Source organism: Colossoma macropomum, unplaced genomic scaffold (genome assembly GCF_904425465.1).
Source record: "Colossoma macropomum unplaced genomic scaffold, Colossoma_macropomum, whole genome shotgun sequence".
Taxonomy (NCBI): Eukaryota; Metazoa; Chordata; class Actinopteri; order Characiformes; family Serrasalmidae; genus Colossoma; species Colossoma macropomum.
In genome coordinates, this window is record NW_023494790.1 from 30,521,375 (window position 1) to 30,540,801 (window position 19,427).

A 19,427-nucleotide genomic window follows, 5' to 3' on the forward strand; every position below is an offset into this window, starting at 1 on the left:
TTACAAACTGAAACACTATACATTTTATTTTACAACTCATGTCCTGTCTTATTACAAGTTATTTTTTATAGGAGAGCCTACGTGTATCTGTTTTAATTGTAAATAAAGAAGCTGGAAATTATAAAACGCTTGCTAATTTGACCATCTAACTCGCCGTACTTGGTGGCCGCTTAGTAACAACATAGTCGTTGCTATGGGCAACAGAGGCTGACAGTGCTAACAGAATGGCTAGTAAAATAGCGTGATAGTTCGCGAATTTTTCTTAAAGTTTTAAGCGTCTGTAATGGCAAAAGGAGACAAAAATAAAAAGGAAAAATCTGACAGAGCTACGCCGGATGCGTTGCTTACTACTTCAACTGAAAACTGCTCCACGTCGAGCGCTGCGTCGGAGGCTAACGATGACCGAGAAGCGCCGCTGGAGGTCTCGGAGCCCGTTTGTGTGTCAGCGCCTTCGCTGGACAGAGAGAAGCTGCCTGAGTCGGAGCTTAAAGAGCCCGTTCTTGCTAACATAATTGTTCAGAGGTTAGCTCCCCATAGAACACACAGATAGCCGTCAAACTGTCAAAGAATTATAGCCAAGAGTACTGACTTGAGTGTTTTTCAGGTATGAAGGTGAGAGGTGTGGAGAGCTTTTCCATGGAGAAGGTGCCGTCGTCTTTCAGGGCGGTCATGAATACAAGGTGCGAAATAGTTGAGACGAGACGAGACTGGAATACGGGTAAAATGTTATTTCGGTCAACTAATAAGTAAAATAGAAGTGCCTTTAAAAAAAAAGGGGGGGGGCAAATAAGAAAAAAAAAGTGATGAGATGTACGAAAGTAGCTATCAGGTAAAAAAAACTGCACAGAGTTCTACTGAATTTCAGAACTTCTGTATAATTCAGAGATTGAGATGTAAACAAAGTCATCCAGAGTGATTTGATGTGAAATGGTTCATTAGTAGAGAAACTTGATTACTCAGATTTCTTTGCCGCGGTGATCAAAATATGTTTTCGACCAAAACTTTATCACAAAACTAAGTTACTGTAAAACAGTGTCTCAGACAGCAGGCAGTGAATTCATAACCACTTCATGTACTATCTTTCTGTAAGGGAGCTTTTAGAGGCATTAAACTCTTCAGACGTCTGGTTCCTATCACCACCACTGAGAACATTCTGAATCGGTAAGTTTCTCTAGAATGAAGCGTTTCATCAAACCACTCTGAATGACTTTGTTGACATGGTAACCATTTTGTTATGCAAAGTTTTCCTTTAAACATTGAGTAATGTGCAGCAAAAATTCTTAGTACATTCAGAATCAGTATAGGAACTGAAGTTAGTTAGATGCTATTCTTTTTTACTTTTTCTTTTTAAGATGTAGTCTTGGTCTAAAATAAAATGATGTAAAGCACCAAAGTGAAAGGTGTGAGCAACAGCAAAGCAGTACAGATGTTCTCACCAATGTAACATAATGGAATTAAATGCAAAAAACACAAAAATGTAATCACAGTCAACATATACTGGAAACCACATTTTGATTTCTCTAACAAATGTGGTATTAATCATAATAAAGCATTGAAATTTCTGGTATGTGTAAAGTCCACTCCCAGCAACATGAAAAAAGAGAAAATTTTTAAAAGTTCTCTGTAATTCATTTTGGAACGCAACTCTCATGTGTAACAGAGTGAATGTAACCACTTGTTATACATCTCTAATAATAGACTGATGTACACTCAGTTATAGTGACTCACATTTGCAATACTTTTACAATACTAATTCACCAGGGAAGCTTTGCAGAGGGTTTGATGCATGGACATGGCGAATACATATGGGCAGACGGTATAAAGTATGAGGTATGTGACTGGACATTTTGGATCAGCTCTATACAAAAAATATATGATGAACAATGTACAAAAAACATAAGCATCACAGTATAGGATTCTATCAAGACGTCAATATCAGTTCTTTCACACCCAGTAATAAAGCTAATTGTATATTAGGTAATGTATGCAAGGTTTACAAAGTAATAATTATCCCCCCATTTAACAGGGAGACTTTGTATCAAATGCTCCGATGGGACATGGGACCTACACCTGGCCGGATGGGAGCACCTATGAGGGAGAGGTATGCTATGGCATCCGTCATGGTATTGGAACTTATAAATGTGCCAAAACCTTTTCCGTTTACAAAGGCCAGTGGCACCAAGGCAAAAGACATGGGAAGGTATGTAAATATACCCAACATGGTCAATTTCTCTGAAATAGTCAGAAACAGTTTTTAAATTAATTTATGATGCTTAATGCAATAAATGATTTGTGACAGGGTACGATATATTACAATCAAGGTGTCACATCTTGGTATGAAGGAGATTGGGAAAACAATCGTAGAGAAGGTTGGGGAACGCGCTGGTATGTGTGAATCCCCATTTTCTGTCGGTTCAATGAAAAATACATCATGAATTACTAACATACCAAAATTATTGATGCACTTTCTTTCACAAAAGTTATCCATCTGGAAACATATATCAAGGGCAATGGAAGAACAACGTCCAACATGGAGAAGGGACAATGAGATGGATTCAGCTGGGGCAGCAATACAGTGGGCAGTGGGTTAATAGTGTCCAGGTCAGTCATTCATCTTAGCAGTATCTGTAAATTAATAGAATAGCTGAAGAAGCTTTTTTCAAGACAAACACTCAAATTTTCTCTGCAGCATGGACAAGGGACGCACACATGGTTCCTGAGGCGAGTTCCTGGCTCTCAGTACCCCCTCAGGAATGAGTATAAAGGAGAATTTGTGCAGGGCTTGCGTCACGGACAAGGAACATTCTCTTATGCAAGTGGAGCAGCGTATTCCGGGGAATGGAAGCACAACAAAAAACATGGTCAGGTAAATGACTTCTCTAAAGTTCTCTCACTTCTCAATCAAAATGAGTTTAATCATATGATCTCAACGGAAATGATATGTTTCAGGGGACGTTCATTTTCAAGAATGGCCGCATATTTGAGGGGGAATTTATCAATGATCGTATGGCTGAATTTCCAGCATTCTCCATTGATGGCGCAAAGACTCCTGACCTGAGTGGAATTAGAACACATTCACCCCCTCCTGATGGGAGTAAGGCATAAAAGTCCCTCTTTATGGATTATTGTTAAAAGTATTTAACATTCAGTTTAATCATAAAGATGTTTGTTTGTATTAAAGGAAGGCAATATTTGTTTGCGTGCATTAGGTGACTTACCCAGAAGAGCCAAAAAGTCAGGTGGTACTGCGTCACTGCTTGGGCCCGACATTGCTTTGAACATAGAGACACTGTTAAATCGATTTCCTGAACTGCAAAGAGACCAGGAGCTCAGACAGGTCTGGATGACGTATCGTAGAGATTGCGTCTTGAAATGATCCAAAAACAGATGCTTATTTGCAAACAGTGTGAAGAGTTGATATACTTTTAGGTTTTAGGAATGCTGAATGTTTCTTCACCTCAGTAGATGAGGACAATAGAACAGATCTGAATAGATGTAGAATTTTGTACCGTTATTATAATTTTTATGTATTTTTGTTTCAGGTACAATTTGCTATAATGAGGCACATTACTTTGCTAAGGACGATCTACAGTCTCTACAGCAGCCTTGGGCATGACCACTCTCCAGACAACACTTTCCTGCTCACTCGCTTACAGTTCTGGCGCTTTCTCAAGGATTGTGGTGTCCACCTGCATGGAATAACGCTAGTACAGATGGACCACCTCATCAATGGTAAATAGAACTTAGGCTAGTTGAGATCAGTTCGCTTTGGTAAAATGTTATCTATCTGTAACTACAAATACATTGAGTTGTATAAGTGAAATGAATGGTTCGCTGTATAATTAAATTCACACAATTATCCACTTTACCCCAAATTTAGTCAGTCAGTCACAAGGCTAATCAAGGTATGAGCCTTATTTATCCAACAACGAATGGAAATCTACATTACCCACAATCTTGTAGGTAATCTGCATTTCTGTCGCATAAGCCTTGTAGCTCCAATGTAAAACTAAAGAGGCAAACTTCAGGCACCAAACATGTCTTGACATGATTGACTGCTTTTGTGGTAAAAGGGAAACTTTAGCATTTTTAATTTGTTACTGATCCATTTCTTTTTTTGAACATGACAATACCTATAACATTTTCCCCTCCTTGTCTTAATATATATGATACCTCTACAGAGAAGCTTCATTCACCTTTCAGTACAATGTTGCTGAGACAGTGTCTTAGTTATATTGTCATTGCGGCATACCATATATACCACAAAGACATTGGGTAAGAATTGCTTCATCTTTTCAAAGTGAGAACTTTGACTACTGCCATTCTGTAAAGGTTGTAGCTTAATAAATCTTATTGTTCTTCTCACTTCAGGACCTCTAAAAATGTACTCGTTGAGTGTTTCTCCAAGCTCATGAAACAAAACATCATTCCCAATGCAAAGAATGTTAAAGGTACTGAAATTACTGATTATGTAGCGTATGCGCTTCTCATCTACACCATCACCAAAGTCATTTTCAATATATCAGTGAAAAGCATAACTGTGCTCTCATGAATGCAGGGCCTCTTTTCTGCCACGCTCTCCATGCTGTGATTGGCTTGACCTATATTGACAGATGCTGGGAGATATACCAGGTGTTCTGTAAAGCTAACAATACTGCTCTTTCTAACCAAACCATGACTGCCAGGCACTTTATCTGGATGCTTAAGGTAAGGACCTCTCCTTCAATAGTATCTCTAGTTTTATTTAAATTATTGCCTGTGTACCCATTCCATTCCATCTTCGCAGGATCTTGGTCTCTTGGACAGTGAGCTGACTACAGCCAGAGTGCTGGAGATCCTTTCTTTGGAAAATCCTGCAATCTACAATTCTGCTCACAGCAACCTTGATTTAGAGGTCGACTCTCTTGTTAGCTTTAAAAAATTAGTAGCATAAGCTATAATACGTATATCATCTGAAAAATAGATCAGGGCTATAGAGCTAGCTTGTATAGAATAGCTCCAAGTACTCAAAATTGTAATTCCATTGCAGATTACTTTCCTTGAGTTCTTTGAGGCTCTTCTGGGTTGTGCTGAGGTGAAGACAATAGATGGAATCAAAACCTCTGAACATTTCCAGTCTGGGCTGGTTTGTCAGGATGAGACTGTCAGGACATCAGGAGGTGAAAGGAGAGATAGCCCCCTACTCAGCCAGCAGGCTTCACCTCATACGGGTGTAGATGTTGAGGTAATGGGATGCCCTCCATAAACTTAAAGCTAACCCTTAGGCTTTAGTTATTAAGAGAAAAAAAAGATAAGACTTTAATTTAGACTTAAAATATGTCAATCAATGGACACACTTATTTTGTTCTACCACAGTACGAGTCAACAATCGAGTCCTCAAATCTTATTTCCCCTGGTGCTGGCAGTGCAAAATCCCCAGAGATCAGTCCTGTTCTTCTAGGTAAGACTTTTACATTCATTCTCAGATTGTAAAAGAAGACTAATTAATATTTTTTCATTTAGATTGTCAAAATGAAAGCACTGGCAGTTATCCGTAACTGAAATCTTCTCAAATTACTTTAAATGCATCGGACAGTTATAACTAATGAAATGAACGTTTACATTTCTAAGCAATCTTCCAAAATTGTTTCAGTGCTTAATTTTTAGATGTGAAGCACCTCATGAAACTGGCATGTAACTCATGTTTAGAAGACTGAAAATTATCCACTAGGGAAAGAGGGCAGTAAGTCAAATAACTTTTGATGCTTCTTAGGAGCAGTCCTTCTCATCAATAACAGTGAGTGCTTGTTATTACATAATAGATCAGGGGTTGATTTAACATCTAAGCTGGCTGCAGTAAACAGTGCTGAGTGTGAGATAGAGAACAGAGTCACACAAAGATACAAGCTGTGCTTCAGTCACAGACCCTAAGCAACCCTGTTTAAACGTGTACTGCCTAAAAAAAATGTATCAAAAACAGTATACATACACAGTACAGCTTTAGAGATGTGTGTAGATTACTGAACTTCATAATTTTCCGAGGAACCATTTTACATGAATCACAAGGTTTTTAACTCACTCACTCGACAGTCCTGTCTGAGGCACTCTAGAATAATAGCTTATTCTAGACAGTTAATCAACCTGTAAAAAAAGTTTTTCTAGGTAGTTTATACTATGCAGCGGTTGTTTCCATCACTATTTGTCTTCCATTGTGATTTTTATTATTCAGAGGCTGCAGAAGAGTTGAGGCCTGAAGAAGAGAATTGGATCAAAAAGACCAACCACTTCTTTACACAGATATTCTTCCCTGCTTACGAACACAACCTTCTGTTGAAAGAAGAGGTGCAGGAGGAACGGCTAAGACAGATCACAAAGAAGAGAACTGCTCTGGAAAAGGCCAAGGAGAATGCTCGGTACTTCAATAAATATGCTGACATTAAATACTCCGTAGTGCTATATCATTACTCCATAAAGGCTACATAATTTTTTGACAGCATGCACTCTCAGAAATAAAGGTAAGAAACAGTCACTGGGGTGGTACCATCAAAGGTACATCACAGTACCTTTAGTCAGGGAACATAATTGTACCATAATCCATTGAAATATTAGTTGTACTGACTCCACACACCCTGCCTCATCTCCAGGCTTTTTATTTCATTGTTCCGTTTTCAAACATGTTTATGAAAAGGTACAAATACATACTTTTCACATTTAAGGTACACAATTGGACCTTAAAACCACTGCTGTACCTTTGAGGGTATATTTACATTGTACCTTGATGAACAAAAAAATGTACTTGCACAGCACCTTTACTTCTAACAATGTACCTCTCCAACTCAAGTGATCATAATAATAAAGTAGAGCTGGGCAATATGACAATATATATCATTATCACGATAAACTGTCTCACAGTACATGCTTTCCTGAACATATCACGGTATTGCTATCATGGTACACTGACCAACTGCATGTTTAATTATTAATAGAGCAACATTAGTCCTACTACTGATTCTGTTCCAACTGATCAGATGTCAGAAAATTATATATATATATATATATATATATATATATATATATATATATATATAATAAAAATAAATATTGTGACATATCTCTCACACCCACACACACAGTCTAAGCGCTTAGCATCCTGGGTCAAGCGGCGTGCTGGAGTCTATCCTAGCAGTCATTGGACAGAAGGCAGAAAACACCCTGGACAGGTGTGACATATGTATCGTGAAAATTTCTTGAAGTTGTGTGATATATTTTTGCCATATCACCCACTTCTAAATAAAAGATCAGTATATATATTGTTTGATAAGCTTTGTTTTTTTTCGCCCTAGACTGAGAGAGCAGTGTGAAGCAGAGCAAGAAGAGAGACGCAGAGCAAAGGAAAAAGAGGATGAAGAGAAGGGGAGTGTCCCAGAGGATGACCTGAATCATTCAACCCCTGCTCTTATGACCCCTATGGCCTTCTCCAACTCTGAGAGCCTGAAGCCATCACCCCCAAGTGGGAGCAAGAAAAAGAAGAAGTAAAATGCAGATATGTTGAAAATAGTTCATTTAATTAGTTATCAAAACTTACACTTGGAGGTATACAAAACTCATTAAGCTCTGATCGTTTTAACAATAATTCTACTGCTAAAGGCAAAATAAAGTAGCAAAAAGCAAGAATGTTTCTCAGTATATCAGTAAAGACTATGTGTACTATTTACTGGAAGGCGGTGTGAACATCATCAGGTCACGGTCACACACTGACTGTCTAACTCTGTCCCTCTGCTCTGGGGTGAATGGCAGTGGGTTGTCCGTCAGCTGAAAGATGAAAACAGAGTCACTGAGAAAGTACAAAACTATCATACTGTGTAGACATTTTCTATAACAATCCAATGTAATGGTAAACTGCTAATAAAAGACAATGGTGTCAAAGAAATTTCATGCAACTGTTGAAAATGAAAAAGTCTTTAGAGATTAAGGGAAGAGTCAAACCACCTGTTCAGTCCAGGGAGTGAACACCAAAGGTGCCATTCTGGGGAGTGCTGAGGTAAAAGTGTGAGAAAGACAGCATGAGTGTCTGAAGACTATGTGCTGAAGACTACCTCCAAAAACACCAAGATGTGATCAACAATACAAATACCAAAAGTACCTGTAGGTGTCATTATTACATCCTGAACAGAGTCCTCTGCCTGAGACTGAGGACTCTCCATCTCAGCATCAGCTGCCCCAAGCGAAAACCTCTCTGCTGCCGTGCTCTGCAGAGGAGACAAGCTGCAGCGGGCTGTTGGCTGCAGGTATCGTTCAAAGTCCAACTCTGCTATATTCTAAAAAAATTAATAAAATGAAATAAACAGCAAGACATTAAAAGGTAAGCACATTACCTGGGGTAAATTTCAAAAACAGCATCATAATACAAAACTCATCAGATGCGTTACCTTTGCATCTGGATTTTCAGTCATTTCAACTTTCGCACAGATGGGAGATCTGGAAAGAAGTATCAGAATGGGTAATTATGCAATTATACATTCCAGTGGAATATATACATGAATTAAACATATTTATCATTTATTCCAAAAATTATTTAAATGTACATATGATTTGATAGGACACTGAACAAATAGAACAATTTAAATGTGGCACGTAAAAATCAGTATATAGTATTTCTTCTTTATTTAGCACTGATTCCAAACTTAGTCCAAATTTCACCGCTACCATGCAAAACTACAACTGGAGTAGACTGTGTGCAACACAGTGCTTACCTTTCATTGACATGGATGATGGCACTGTCAGAGGGAGCTGGGAAGAGGACGCAGACTTGTGGTGGTGAGACGGACATCATCGAAGGCCCGGAGGGGGAAGATACAAAGCTCTGTGCCATCTCTGCTTGTGGAGATGCTGTTTTAGATGGTGAAGGAGAGAGTGTAAAACTGTGTGTGTGAGCTTTAACGGGGAAAGCACCTGCTGCTGTACAGACCAATGGGGATCCATTCAGTTCTGTAAGCATTGGCGCTTCTGCTTGCTCTTGGCACAGTGCAGTGACCGCGTTAGATTCCTGAATGCATCCCTCAGGGTCTGGGCTAATATCTGTGTTCTCAGGTAGACAGAGAGGCAGTTCAGCCTCTGACTGACAGGGATAAATCTGTGGCTTGATCTCTGCTGACTCCTGCATTGGACTATCTACTGGTGCATTTGCAAGGTCTGATTGGACCTGAGAGGTGTTATCATTTGTGTCATGGTCAGGTTGGGTGGATTCTGTGTGTGAGACTCCAGTAAGTGATGCATGAAGGCTGGGTCTGTGGTGCTCAGGGCTGATCTGAAGTGGTTTTGGGGAGCAGGGAAGGGGTTCAGCAGGGCGCTGAGGGGTACAGGCATGATATGCAGCTGGGTGTGGTACTTGAGCAGGATTTGCAGTGGGTGATGCTACTTCAGTGGACATGAGTGTCATGCGTGGATTAGGAGAGGAATGTGAGACAGCAGATCGCTTCTGCCTGCATGGAGTGTTGAATTTAGACACAAAGGGAGAAGACTTGGGCAAGGGGGCTGCACTCAGCCGAACTCTTGGAGAATCTGTGGGTGAAGGACAAAAATTACTTTTTATTATGTAGCATATATTATGTAGCATATATTATGTAGCATATACACATTGTATGGTGTATGATAAACAGTTTAACTATGGCGGATATATTATTTGCTGGCAACTGGGAAAATGTAATCAATTTAATTAGAGCAGTCATCTACAACTGCTCAGGTTTTTGTGCACGCACTGACCCATGCATACTAGTGTCCAGTCAGAAATGGCACTGCTATGCTGACAAAAGTGCTCCTAATGCTACATTCACCCACCAAGTTGATCAAGTACCTGCTTAAATATGTAAACGTTTACAATAACGATCATATCTGGTTTAGCCATGTTATGTCTATGTAAAATTGTGAACCATTTTTGGAGTTTTCACCTGTATTACTGTCACTGCACTTGATATGGACAACTGTAAAATCTTTGTAAAATGCAAAAATCTTAATATTGTTATCTGACACTAATTAATAGGCAAGAAATTCCAGACAAGTGCATCACTAATTTAATGCATAATTAATAATCAACCCCATTGTTTACCCCACCAGATAATCCACTTTTTTGCTCACAGTTCATCTGTACCAGGGATTCTAAATGGTTCAAGGGAGCTGGGATAAAAATGTGGACCATCTGGTGGGCTGCAGGGACTGGGTTTATAAATAGTAGTCTAGCTAACACATGCAAACACGGTTACAAACGCAATACTGCTTCTTGTGAAGAGCTTGAAGACCTTAATGCACTCGTACCAACTACTTTGACTGGACTCTCCACCTGGAAGAAGCCTCCATGAAATACCACAGTCTGGGCTGCCAGTGGGTTAGCCGGGGCATCTGAGGCAGGAGCAGTGTCGTCTGAAGCCACAGCAGCTTTCTCTGCTGCTGCCTTGGCCTTCATGGCAGCTTTCACTGCAGCCAGACGACTCTTTGCAGCAGCGCTGGCACCACCACCTGCTCCGGTCTTACCTCCCGCTACAGGGGGCTTCTGCAAAAGCATTTACAAACAAAGCAATCAGAAAGCCATATGCTACTGATAGGCTAAAATCTACATGGTTTGACAATCAGCTCTTTTACAACTCATTAGAATAAATCAAATATGTGAACATGCTACAGGTTAGTGTACTTACCCTGACAACCTTTTTCTGCTTGGTAACAGGCTTAGTTTCCTCTTGCCACCCTCGGGCCTCTGCTTCTTTCAAGGCATTGAACTTCTTATTAACATCTTCCACCTAACGAGGTAAAGTGATCAAACTTTTTTTTTTAAGATTTTTTTTTTTTTTTAAAAAACACTGAAACCATAGCTTTCACATTCTTACACAACAATGTAGTAGACATTTAGTCTTGTGAATTTGTATGTAATCACCTGAAAGTACACCATGTCCCAGAATCCTTGCAAGTCTGAGCAGGTAGTGATTTTCTCCCCTCGTCCCAGGTCACAATCATCCACCAGACCGCTGAACTGGCCAAAACGCTCCTTCATCAGCAGCCTGGCCTGGCCGACTGCAGTGCGCATGCGATCCCGCACTGGAGAGAGCAACACGAACACTTGCTTTTTGAGACTTCCCAGGAGTGATTTTGGAAACCACTGCATTACTTGTTAGTAGGGCTGGGCGATAAAACGATAACGATAAGTATTGCAATATAACTTTTCCTCGATAGAGCGATAAGACAGGTTCGATAAATTTTCGATATAATAGACCATTCTCACACTTCCACGTTTTAGCGAAAGCCCTGGTGGCGTTTTCTACTGCAAGGAAAGCGACACTACTCTGCTGTCGCCAGGAGAGGACGCGCTTCCGAGTTTTTCGATTTGATTAGAGTGGGAGGAGGTCACGAGTAGGGTCGCCAAATATATATATTCCACGTTTTAGCGAAAGCCCTGGTGGCGTTTTCTACTGCAAGGAAAACGACACTACTCTGCTGTCGCCAGGAGAGGACGCGCTTCCGAGTTTTTCGACTTGATTAGAGTGGGAGGAGGTCACGAGTAAAAGGGTCGCCCAATATATATATATATATATATATATATATATGTATATGTATATATATATATACATGTATGTGTGTGTATGTATGTATATATATATATATATATATATATATATATATATATATATATATATATAAATAAATATATAAGCTACATCTGAAACGTGGAGTTATACATTCCCTGTTTGAGTGGAGCGACCGGCAATCTGTTCTTCTGTGACCAAGTGACAAGATAAGTGACGTAACTGTACTGTCCTGCGGTGAACTCACCTCTGTCCGTGCATCCTAACAACTTTAGCGGTGTTAAATCACGTCTGCAGCGCTGTGTTACAGCGCCAAACCGTCATATTTTAGTATTAGTGCATTCTCGAGCAACGAAAGTGAAAAAAAGAAGTGGGTTAATGTGAGTTACAGCCCTGATTTAAACGAAAGTAAACTGAGGAAGCTGTGAGGCATTGGGAAGTGGGAGAGCACTATCTTTCCAGGCTAGCTGTTTTTAGCTGCTGGCTAATTGAAGCAGCGCTCCGGCACAACACAGTGAATTGATGATACGGCAGATCAAACAAGACACAAAATCACCGCTTTCAGTTTAAACATACCTAAAAGGAGGACTCTGTGACTGGTGCAAGAGATTCACACTGCAGATAATGCTTTTACACAGCGAACGTCAGATATTTTGCGGTTCACCCCTTAAACTACTACGATAGCATAGAGAAATCCAGCCGTCGCTAGCTGGTGTCTGAATACTGTGATATGCTCTGACATGGATGTGGTAGGAGTGACAGCAGTGACCTACCGAACCGAGTTGACGTTGTTGAGAAAGAGTTTAGCACTGTTGTTGGCCACTTGTTTGGTATTTCTAACTAGGTAGCTGAGCACTCGTCACCAGACAGCTAAAAATAATCTGTTTTCTTTCTTAAATCATGACTATTACAAAAAAATTGCAGCTGTGCTTTTCCAGCAAATAAAAACAGCTTAGTAACATTCTCCCACTGTCCCAAGACAGATTTGTGAAATGTTCCACTGTTTGCCGAGTGTTTGTCATGATCGGACCATAAGTGATAGTTTAAAATTAACCACCCAGGAGCAAAATCAGCCTTCAAACATGAAAGAAATAATGATTTGACATTTATCGCGATATGTATCGATATCGAACGATACGAGTTTATCGTGATAACGTTTTTGGCCTTATCGCCCAGCTCTACTTGTTAGATATATTAGCACCATGCAAAACTTAAGAAGCAAGCTTCAGCTGCCAAACATATCTTGGCTGTTTGACTACATTTGGAGTAACTGTTTTAAGTAACAGGTTTAACAGAAAACTCACTCTCTTCAGGTATGGAAGGATCATCAAATCGCAGTTCCCACATCTCTGAGAGTCCAGTTAACCGCTTTGTCTCGTCAGCCATCACTGCCCTACAAAATATTCATTAAGTTGGATGAAAAGTTTGGGCACCCCTGGTCATGGGACATGTTTTGTTGATTTTCTAAGTGAAAATAAGTTAACACGCTTCTGCACATTTTAATACACAATTACTGTTTATCTGTGGAATTTAAAATTCTGAAACTTATTTTGTGGCTTGTGCAATAGTTATGGTTTTGATTTTATATTTTACATTTTTTTGCTCAGCAAATGAACAGAAATTGTGCACTAAAATGCACAGAAAATTGTCATTTTTATGTTTGTTTCTTGAAGAGAATGCATTATCACTAAAAAAAATCAACAAAACATGGACTTCGACCAGGATTATTTAAACGGTTGCATATGACTGATATATAGACACACACAGGAGAATACATAACACCAGGAGAACAGAAGCAGGATTGCTTTTACCTGAAATAGGGGACATCGTGCTGAGGCTCCACAGGGGCAGAGATGGGAGAAGGAGAGGCAGGAGGTGGGGGAGAAGAAACAGAAGGTGGGGGAGAAGAGGGAGTGACAGGGGCTGGTGCAGGATTGGATGAGCAGGATGGAGGAGAGGAAAGAGGAGGAGCAGCAGTAGCAAAGGATTCAGATGATGGGAGAGCCAGAATGGTAGACTCAGCCTTGCTTTCAAAACAGAAGCTAGAAAGAGCAAGAGAATACATTAGAATATTTCCAAACACCCCCTTTTTTAAAGCAAAATGTGAAGAAATACACCTCAAGAATACTTGGAATATGAAACAGGGCTGTCAAAAAAAATCTAAAATGCATTTGACATTCAGAGAAAAATGTACATTTGAATGTAGAACCTTTTTATTTGAATGATTAAATAAAGACTAAAGATCTGTGCCAGGACACAGTGATGACCGTGATACAGTCACTTCTGAATGCTTCATCCCCTTGTTTTCTAAAGGCTAAGCTGTTAAAGCTGCATAAATAAGGTCCAGATGATGCCAAAACATTCAAAAAGTGCTTTGCAGTGTCCTTTACTTTCACGAGTGCACTTTTCTTTAAAACCCTATGTATGCTATTCATTGTCAACATGCCTACTGCAATAAATCTGAACATTGTGAGCTTCTGAGGATGCTTGATATTTACACTGAGCGCCCTGCTGTTAATAGATAAGACTGACATAGAAATGTGGGGTTTAAAGCAGTCATTTAGCCTATTTTCTTTGCATTCTAAAAAATATTGCCGTATTAAAAAATAATAATGTACTTAAAATTCAAATATATTAAAATACTTGGGGGGAAAAAAGGAAAGATTATTTTAATCTGAGCCCAGCTGACAGCCCTGACATAAATATTGTTAAACACATCTCAGGTGAGTTTCTGACACAGGAATAATATGTACCTGGGTGAGAGGAAGGCATCAGCAGAGCGAGGAGAGAGGGGTGCAGGCTGGAAGGTTCTCAGACCACTAGGGGGCTGGAACACAAAACCTTGAGGAGCAAATGAAGTTGGAGTCACTTTGGCTTCTTCTACCTTCTTCTCCTTCACAGGAGAGGGATTTACTGTAGCTTCCTGGTGAAACACACCCCTCATATTTACCAACATTATCTCAAAGCACTCTATTCTGATGTACGGCATAAAAACCAAGACCAATCAGACAAGCAGTTAAATTCAATTTCACAGGTTTGCTTACCTTATTTTCAACAGCTGGCACAGACGCAGTTTCTTCTGCTAAGAAAGCAATATCTGGCTTATGTATATGCATTTATAAAAATTGTATATTATTTGCATACTGTCACTCATAAAATTTTGATAACTCATGAATTTCTTTTCCCCCACATTATTTAAAAACACCAGCTGCTCATGACATTTCATGATGAATGGACTAACAGAAATGGCCCAAAACTACATGCACTAAATAAACAAACATGTGTTTTTTAAAAGAAAAAGAAAGAAAGAAAAAAAAGGTACCTATAAAATGGTACTTCTTTAAAAGCTAAGATTTTGTTTTTACAGCAACAATACATAAAAATGTGATATGTATATAACAAATTTAACAATTAAATTAAATATTAAATTAGACTTCACTCTTCACATTGCTGATTGCTTTTACCTTGCATAGGTTTCCCTCTGCCTGCAGAGAGCGCTGCTGGCTGCCTGTTTGCAGATCTTGTTTTGAGAGCCCGGAGATCTAACAGCAGGTGAACACAGAAACAATAAATTAGAGAAAAAAGCAAAGACAAATAGAAGCATACGTACATCACAAAAGAACACATTATTCCTGAAAAACAGCTCAAGTAAACAGAAAAGTAATTAAAAGTGCACCTGAAGCAGGTTTAATCGCAGCTTTGGCTGGAACAGCTGCTGCTAAAGTCTTAGCAGCTGACCGTGTAGTTGGGACCCTGACAACTGGTTCAGCTGTGAAAGACATGAGATCTGGTGAATTCTTCCAACATTTGCTCATACAAACAGAGTAAATAATCGTCTTTAAGCCAAAAGCCATATCGTAAATGCTGTCAGAAATAGTTTACCTGCATCAGTTCTGCCTCTGCCTTTGGCTTTGGCTGCCGGCTTGTTAGCTCTAGCACTAGGTGCATGCTCAGCTGATGAACAAAAAAAGTGGAACAGGATTACTGCCTACAGAACTAAGAGCTTTCAAACAAACAGTGTTATTATACATTAAAATGTGCATACACTCTACTGTAAGATCAGACAGTTAAACGCAGACAAACCAAATCAAAGACAAAAGTCTTATACCTTTATTTGGTGCAGCTTGTTTCTCAGTTGGCAGCTGTGTTAGAAAGAGAGGAGACTTGCATAATTATACATACATATGCACTCATGTAAGTTAGTGAAATATTAGTGCTGTACAGTCAAAGGGGAATTCTACCGATTATTCAAAAATTTCTGCATAATAATTTGTTCAGTGTACCATTTTAGAGAAGCGTACCAAGTCAGAATCATTCACAATTGTGGTGACAGAAAACAGACATATGTAGAGTTTAAAGCTTCTAATAGCTACTTCACAGCAAGCTATTAAAAGAAAATAGTAATTTATACATTGCTTGCTGTCTGAGACATTGTTTTATGTTAATTTCGAGATACAGTTTTGGACTAAAACACTCATGCCATTCATGGTGGACAGATGCAGGGCATTTTAAAGTAAAAAAGTATTTTCTAAGATTACCATTTTAGTACCATTAGTAGTATTTTCTAATATTTATTACTGCTACAATCCCATTATTAACATTGCACGTTAAACATACATAAATAAATAAACAACTCAGAGGACGTGTGAAGGTTTAGTGGTCATTTTGGACAGCGTCTTATTAGAACCACTGTAAGGAAATCTGAGTCTGTTTGTCTACAATGAACCATCCAACATCAAAACACTCTGAATAACTTTATTTCTCAACAACCGCGTTATGCAGAAATCTAGAAAAATCTGTGGAATTCCCCTTTAGCACACAAACATACCTTCGGCTGCTGCTGCTTCATCGAACGAGTTACTCTGGTAAACTGCACAGTCTCTGTGTTCTGAAAGATGATTTTAGTCACTGAGTATTACAATCCTAATACTCAGTTTACACATAAATACAGGTTGAAGTGGAACTGTTTAACCTGCTCACCTTGGCTGTGCTTGGCACAACAGGATTCAAAGGCAGATAGCCCAGGGGCTGTGGGCGGTAGAGCCCGACCTTAAACACTCCTTTCTTCTCCTTCTCCCGCTTCTCTTTCTCTTTCTGCAGTGCTTTATTCTCTTTGAAACGTTCAAGCATCTTTTTCCTCTCTTCTACAGCACTGTTACCTGGTCATTAATCATAACCTGAAGTTATTTGTTGCACTGTACACTGTAATTAAAAAAACTGTGCTGCTTAACATGGTGGGCATGCTGAAGTTCAAACCAACACAAATGTGCTGAATGGTGACTGTCACTAAGCGAGAGAAGAGTGGGCTTACTTTTATCTGCGTTTGTTTTGCATCCGGTCCCTTGGGCATGGACAACGGACTTCTCAAGAGTTGACACATCCATTGAGAGCTCCAGCTCTGGGAGCTGGTCCAGGTGTCTGCGCTGGTTCTGCATCCTCTCCCTGTTCTCTTTCAGTGTTTGAGAACGTCTTCTGGACATCTTCACTCGTATCATAGAGACACTGCTGTCTCGCTTGTACAGATGTGCAAAGCGAGAGTCCATCTGCAAAGGACATATAACAAAAACATCTGATCTGTTTTTCGTACATTTAAAGTAAACTGGGGTGTGATGTTTTACAGCTACCACTAGGGCTGTCACAATCAAAACATTCTAGCTGACGATTAACTGTCAAATAATTGTGACTAATGATTTAAGTGTCTTTTTGCTTTTTGACTGTCTTCAACTATTAAAAGACAAGCCTAAATTGTCAAGATTGGACACCTTACTTGCTAGCTATGTTTACTTAATAGCTAGCACTGGTTGTACTGCCACCCACATCCACTAAGGTCATCATATTTTCATCAGTATAATGTTGATTTTGCACTTGAGACCTAAGCATTGAGCTGGACCTTCTTTTTGAGTCTGTGCATGTGACATTAATACATAATCACATATGATGTGGTTTGAAAAACTCCTGCGAAATTTGTCCCAATGCCTCCGACACATAAATTATTATTTATTCACACGCACACCAAAAATAAATAAATAAAACAAAACAAAAAAGACTTATATAGTCCTGCTTTAAGCAAAGCTGCATGTTCTTTATGAGATTGAAAATAAAAGCAAAAAGGACTGACATACTAAAAACATCAGAATTAGCTAAACAAACTTTATTCATTGCTGCCCTCTAAACTACCTAGAAGTTACATGGTAAACATGTTAAAAGAACTTTGTTTTCAGAAGCCCTTTTGATGTCTCAATGAATGGATTTACAGCTTATTTTTAGTTAGATTTCTGTGCCTCACACAACGCACCCATATTACATTTTGCTTGTTGCAGCACAATATGACAGATCTAACGACCGTGGAAAATGACTGCAGTCATTAATTACCATTATCCCAAACAATTGCAATCATCTATTAGCGACTATGTAATAATTGTGACAGACCTAGCTATCACTATTCTTGATTATGCTAAGCATGCAACTCAAGTGAGGTCAGTAGTTTCACGCAGCTGCACATTATGCCTACTAAACTAATTTAGACACGTGACGTTAAAACAGTAGAGGTCAGAGCAAACTCGTCAAACATGGCTAATAATGAGCAAAAGAAAAGAACAGGGGGAAAAATAAAATTAATTTCAGAAGTTGGATTAATGTATGGTTAGTTCACTGAAACAAAACAAAAGGCCCCTCACTAGAAAGCCTAAATAGGAAATTTTAAGCAAGCTACATGCTAATTTGTGAATAAAAATACTACAACATCAATGTTTACGTGCAACCTATTGCTATTTTAACATGGCACTGTATTACTGCCTAATAGGCCATAATAACAAACAGTGACAAACAATTTAAGTTTGAGGACTCAGTAAATAAGAAACCTGTAGCTAAGTTAGATATAGCTAACAAACAGTAGCGTTAAACAAATGATTTAGCCATACAAAAATCCAGTGGTGCAGGCTTCGCCTACAGTTTGGAGCTCCACTTTGGCTAAAAAGAGATAAAACAGCAAAATAATCAGCAAGCTAAAGTGACCTTACAAGCTAACGCTAGCTAGCTAATACAGCTAACGGACAAAGTAACTCTTGTTACGAACCGAACGATAGCTAACCTACTGTGTTAGCTAGTTGATACACAACCTAAAGTGTCTGAATCATTAAACCATTCAAATAATGTTAACGTTGGTTCGTTTTTACACCTACATTTTCTGCCCACTTCGTGCCCCTCTTCAGTATTTACTAACACGTAACTGACGTTTATCTGCTTTCTTGGGAAAATCACTTTTATGACCAAACTAACTGCGTGTCGTGTTTCCTGTTAAGTATTCTTACCTGTAACTTGTATTTTCCCGTATTAAAATTCCCTCTACTAAAATAAGACCTGTTGGTAATCCGCAGTAAACAGCGTCGAGCTGCGCGGCTCTGGTTTGAAAACTCAGCCCTCTAATCTGATTCGCTGATCGCAAACAGGAAGTCTGCACTGATTGGTTATTTTCGCTTGAACGTTGTCGCAACGTCCTCCAGTCGGAGTGAACGTTAAGGGCGGGGTTTAAGTGTTCGGCTGCGCCCTAAACCAAGTATCACACTTACCATACATACTGTAGTACACTAAAGCAGAGCCGGTTTAAGAGGAGCAGCACAAAAACAGGGCTGCAAAACAGCAGAGGGCGCCCGCGAGCGAGTCCTCAATGAATACGAGCAAAAGGAGCTCAACGGCTAAAAGCGAAAAGTTAAAATAGTTTCTAATCACTTGCCCAGATTTATTTTTTCATTTTAGAAAGTAGAAAGATGTTTTTCACTAAAAAAGCAAAGAAAACGTACCTATATGTTTTCTTTTCTACAGCAAACGGGTTTTGGGCAGCAGTACGCAGGCATTACTGCTACTGAGTGCTGATTGGTT

General features: G+C 39.3%; 2 protein-coding genes across 3 annotated transcripts; one reads left to right on the forward strand and one right to left on the reverse strand.

Moving 5' to 3' along the window:
* The first annotated feature begins 2 nt into the window (after positions 1-2).
* On the forward strand, positions 3-7,804 carry rsph10b (radial spoke head 10 homolog B). The gene is made up of 18 exons (XM_036573041.1): positions 3-522; positions 605-680; positions 1,762-1,830; positions 2,027-2,200; positions 2,300-2,385; positions 2,481-2,601; positions 2,690-2,866; positions 2,950-3,094; positions 3,210-3,337; positions 3,543-3,732; positions 4,182-4,275; positions 4,372-4,451; positions 4,559-4,707; positions 4,787-4,894; positions 5,030-5,224; positions 5,356-5,440; positions 6,209-6,392; positions 7,323-7,804. The coding sequence occupies exons 1-18, from the start codon at positions 284-286 to the stop codon at positions 7,513-7,515; spliced, it is 2,493 nt and encodes an 830-aa protein (XP_036428934.1). The 5' UTR covers positions 3-283; the 3' UTR covers positions 7,516-7,804.
* Positions 7,679-18,976, reverse strand: dlgap5 (discs, large (Drosophila) homolog-associated protein 5). Of its 2 annotated transcripts, none has more exons than XM_036573039.1 (20): positions 18,860-18,976; positions 16,861-17,092; positions 16,530-16,708; positions 16,378-16,437; positions 15,658-15,691; positions 15,432-15,503; positions 15,226-15,318; positions 15,014-15,091; positions 14,594-14,628; positions 14,303-14,472; positions 13,361-13,591; positions 12,854-12,942; positions 10,904-11,064; positions 10,668-10,769; positions 10,291-10,525; positions 8,733-9,540; positions 8,409-8,457; positions 8,123-8,297; positions 7,969-8,015; positions 7,679-7,791 (listed from the first exon to the last, which is right to left on the reverse strand). In XM_036573039.1, exons 2-20 carry the CDS (start codon positions 17,090-17,092, stop codon positions 7,687-7,689), a joined length of 2,955 nt encoding a protein of 984 aa, XP_036428932.1. In that variant the 5' UTR covers positions 18,860-18,976; the 3' UTR covers positions 7,679-7,686. The 2 variants fall into 2 exon arrangements, with proteins under 2 accessions (XP_036428932.1, XP_036428931.1); XM_036573038.1 differs by having other exon boundaries at positions 14,594-14,631.
* Between the last annotated feature and the right edge of the window lie 451 nt (positions 18,977-19,427).

Bases quoted from the DNA above. Each gene is read 5' to 3' on its own strand.
- dlgap5 (XM_036573038.1), bottom strand. From the start codon at position 17,092: ATGGACTCTCGCTTTGCACATCTGTACAAGCGAGACAGCAGTGTCTCT. The intron at 16,438-16,529 runs GTGAGCAGGTTA...ATCATCTTTCAG, and splicing joins TTGTGCCAAGCACAGCCAAG to AACACAGAGACTGTGCAGTT. The intron at 8,016-8,122 runs GTACTTTTGGTA...CTTTTACCTCAG, and splicing joins TGTAATAATGACACCTACAG to CACTCCCCAGAATGGCACCT.
- rsph10b (XM_036573041.1), top strand. From the start codon at position 284: ATGGCAAAAGGAGACAAAAATAAAAAGGAAAAATCTGACAGAGCTACG. The intron at 3,095-3,209 runs GTAAGGCATAAA...TGCGTGCATTAG, and splicing joins TTCACCCCCTCCTGATGGGA to GTGACTTACCCAGAAGAGCC. The intron at 4,276-4,371 runs GTAAGAATTGCT...TTCTCACTTCAG, and splicing joins ATATACCACAAAGACATTGG to GACCTCTAAAAATGTACTCG.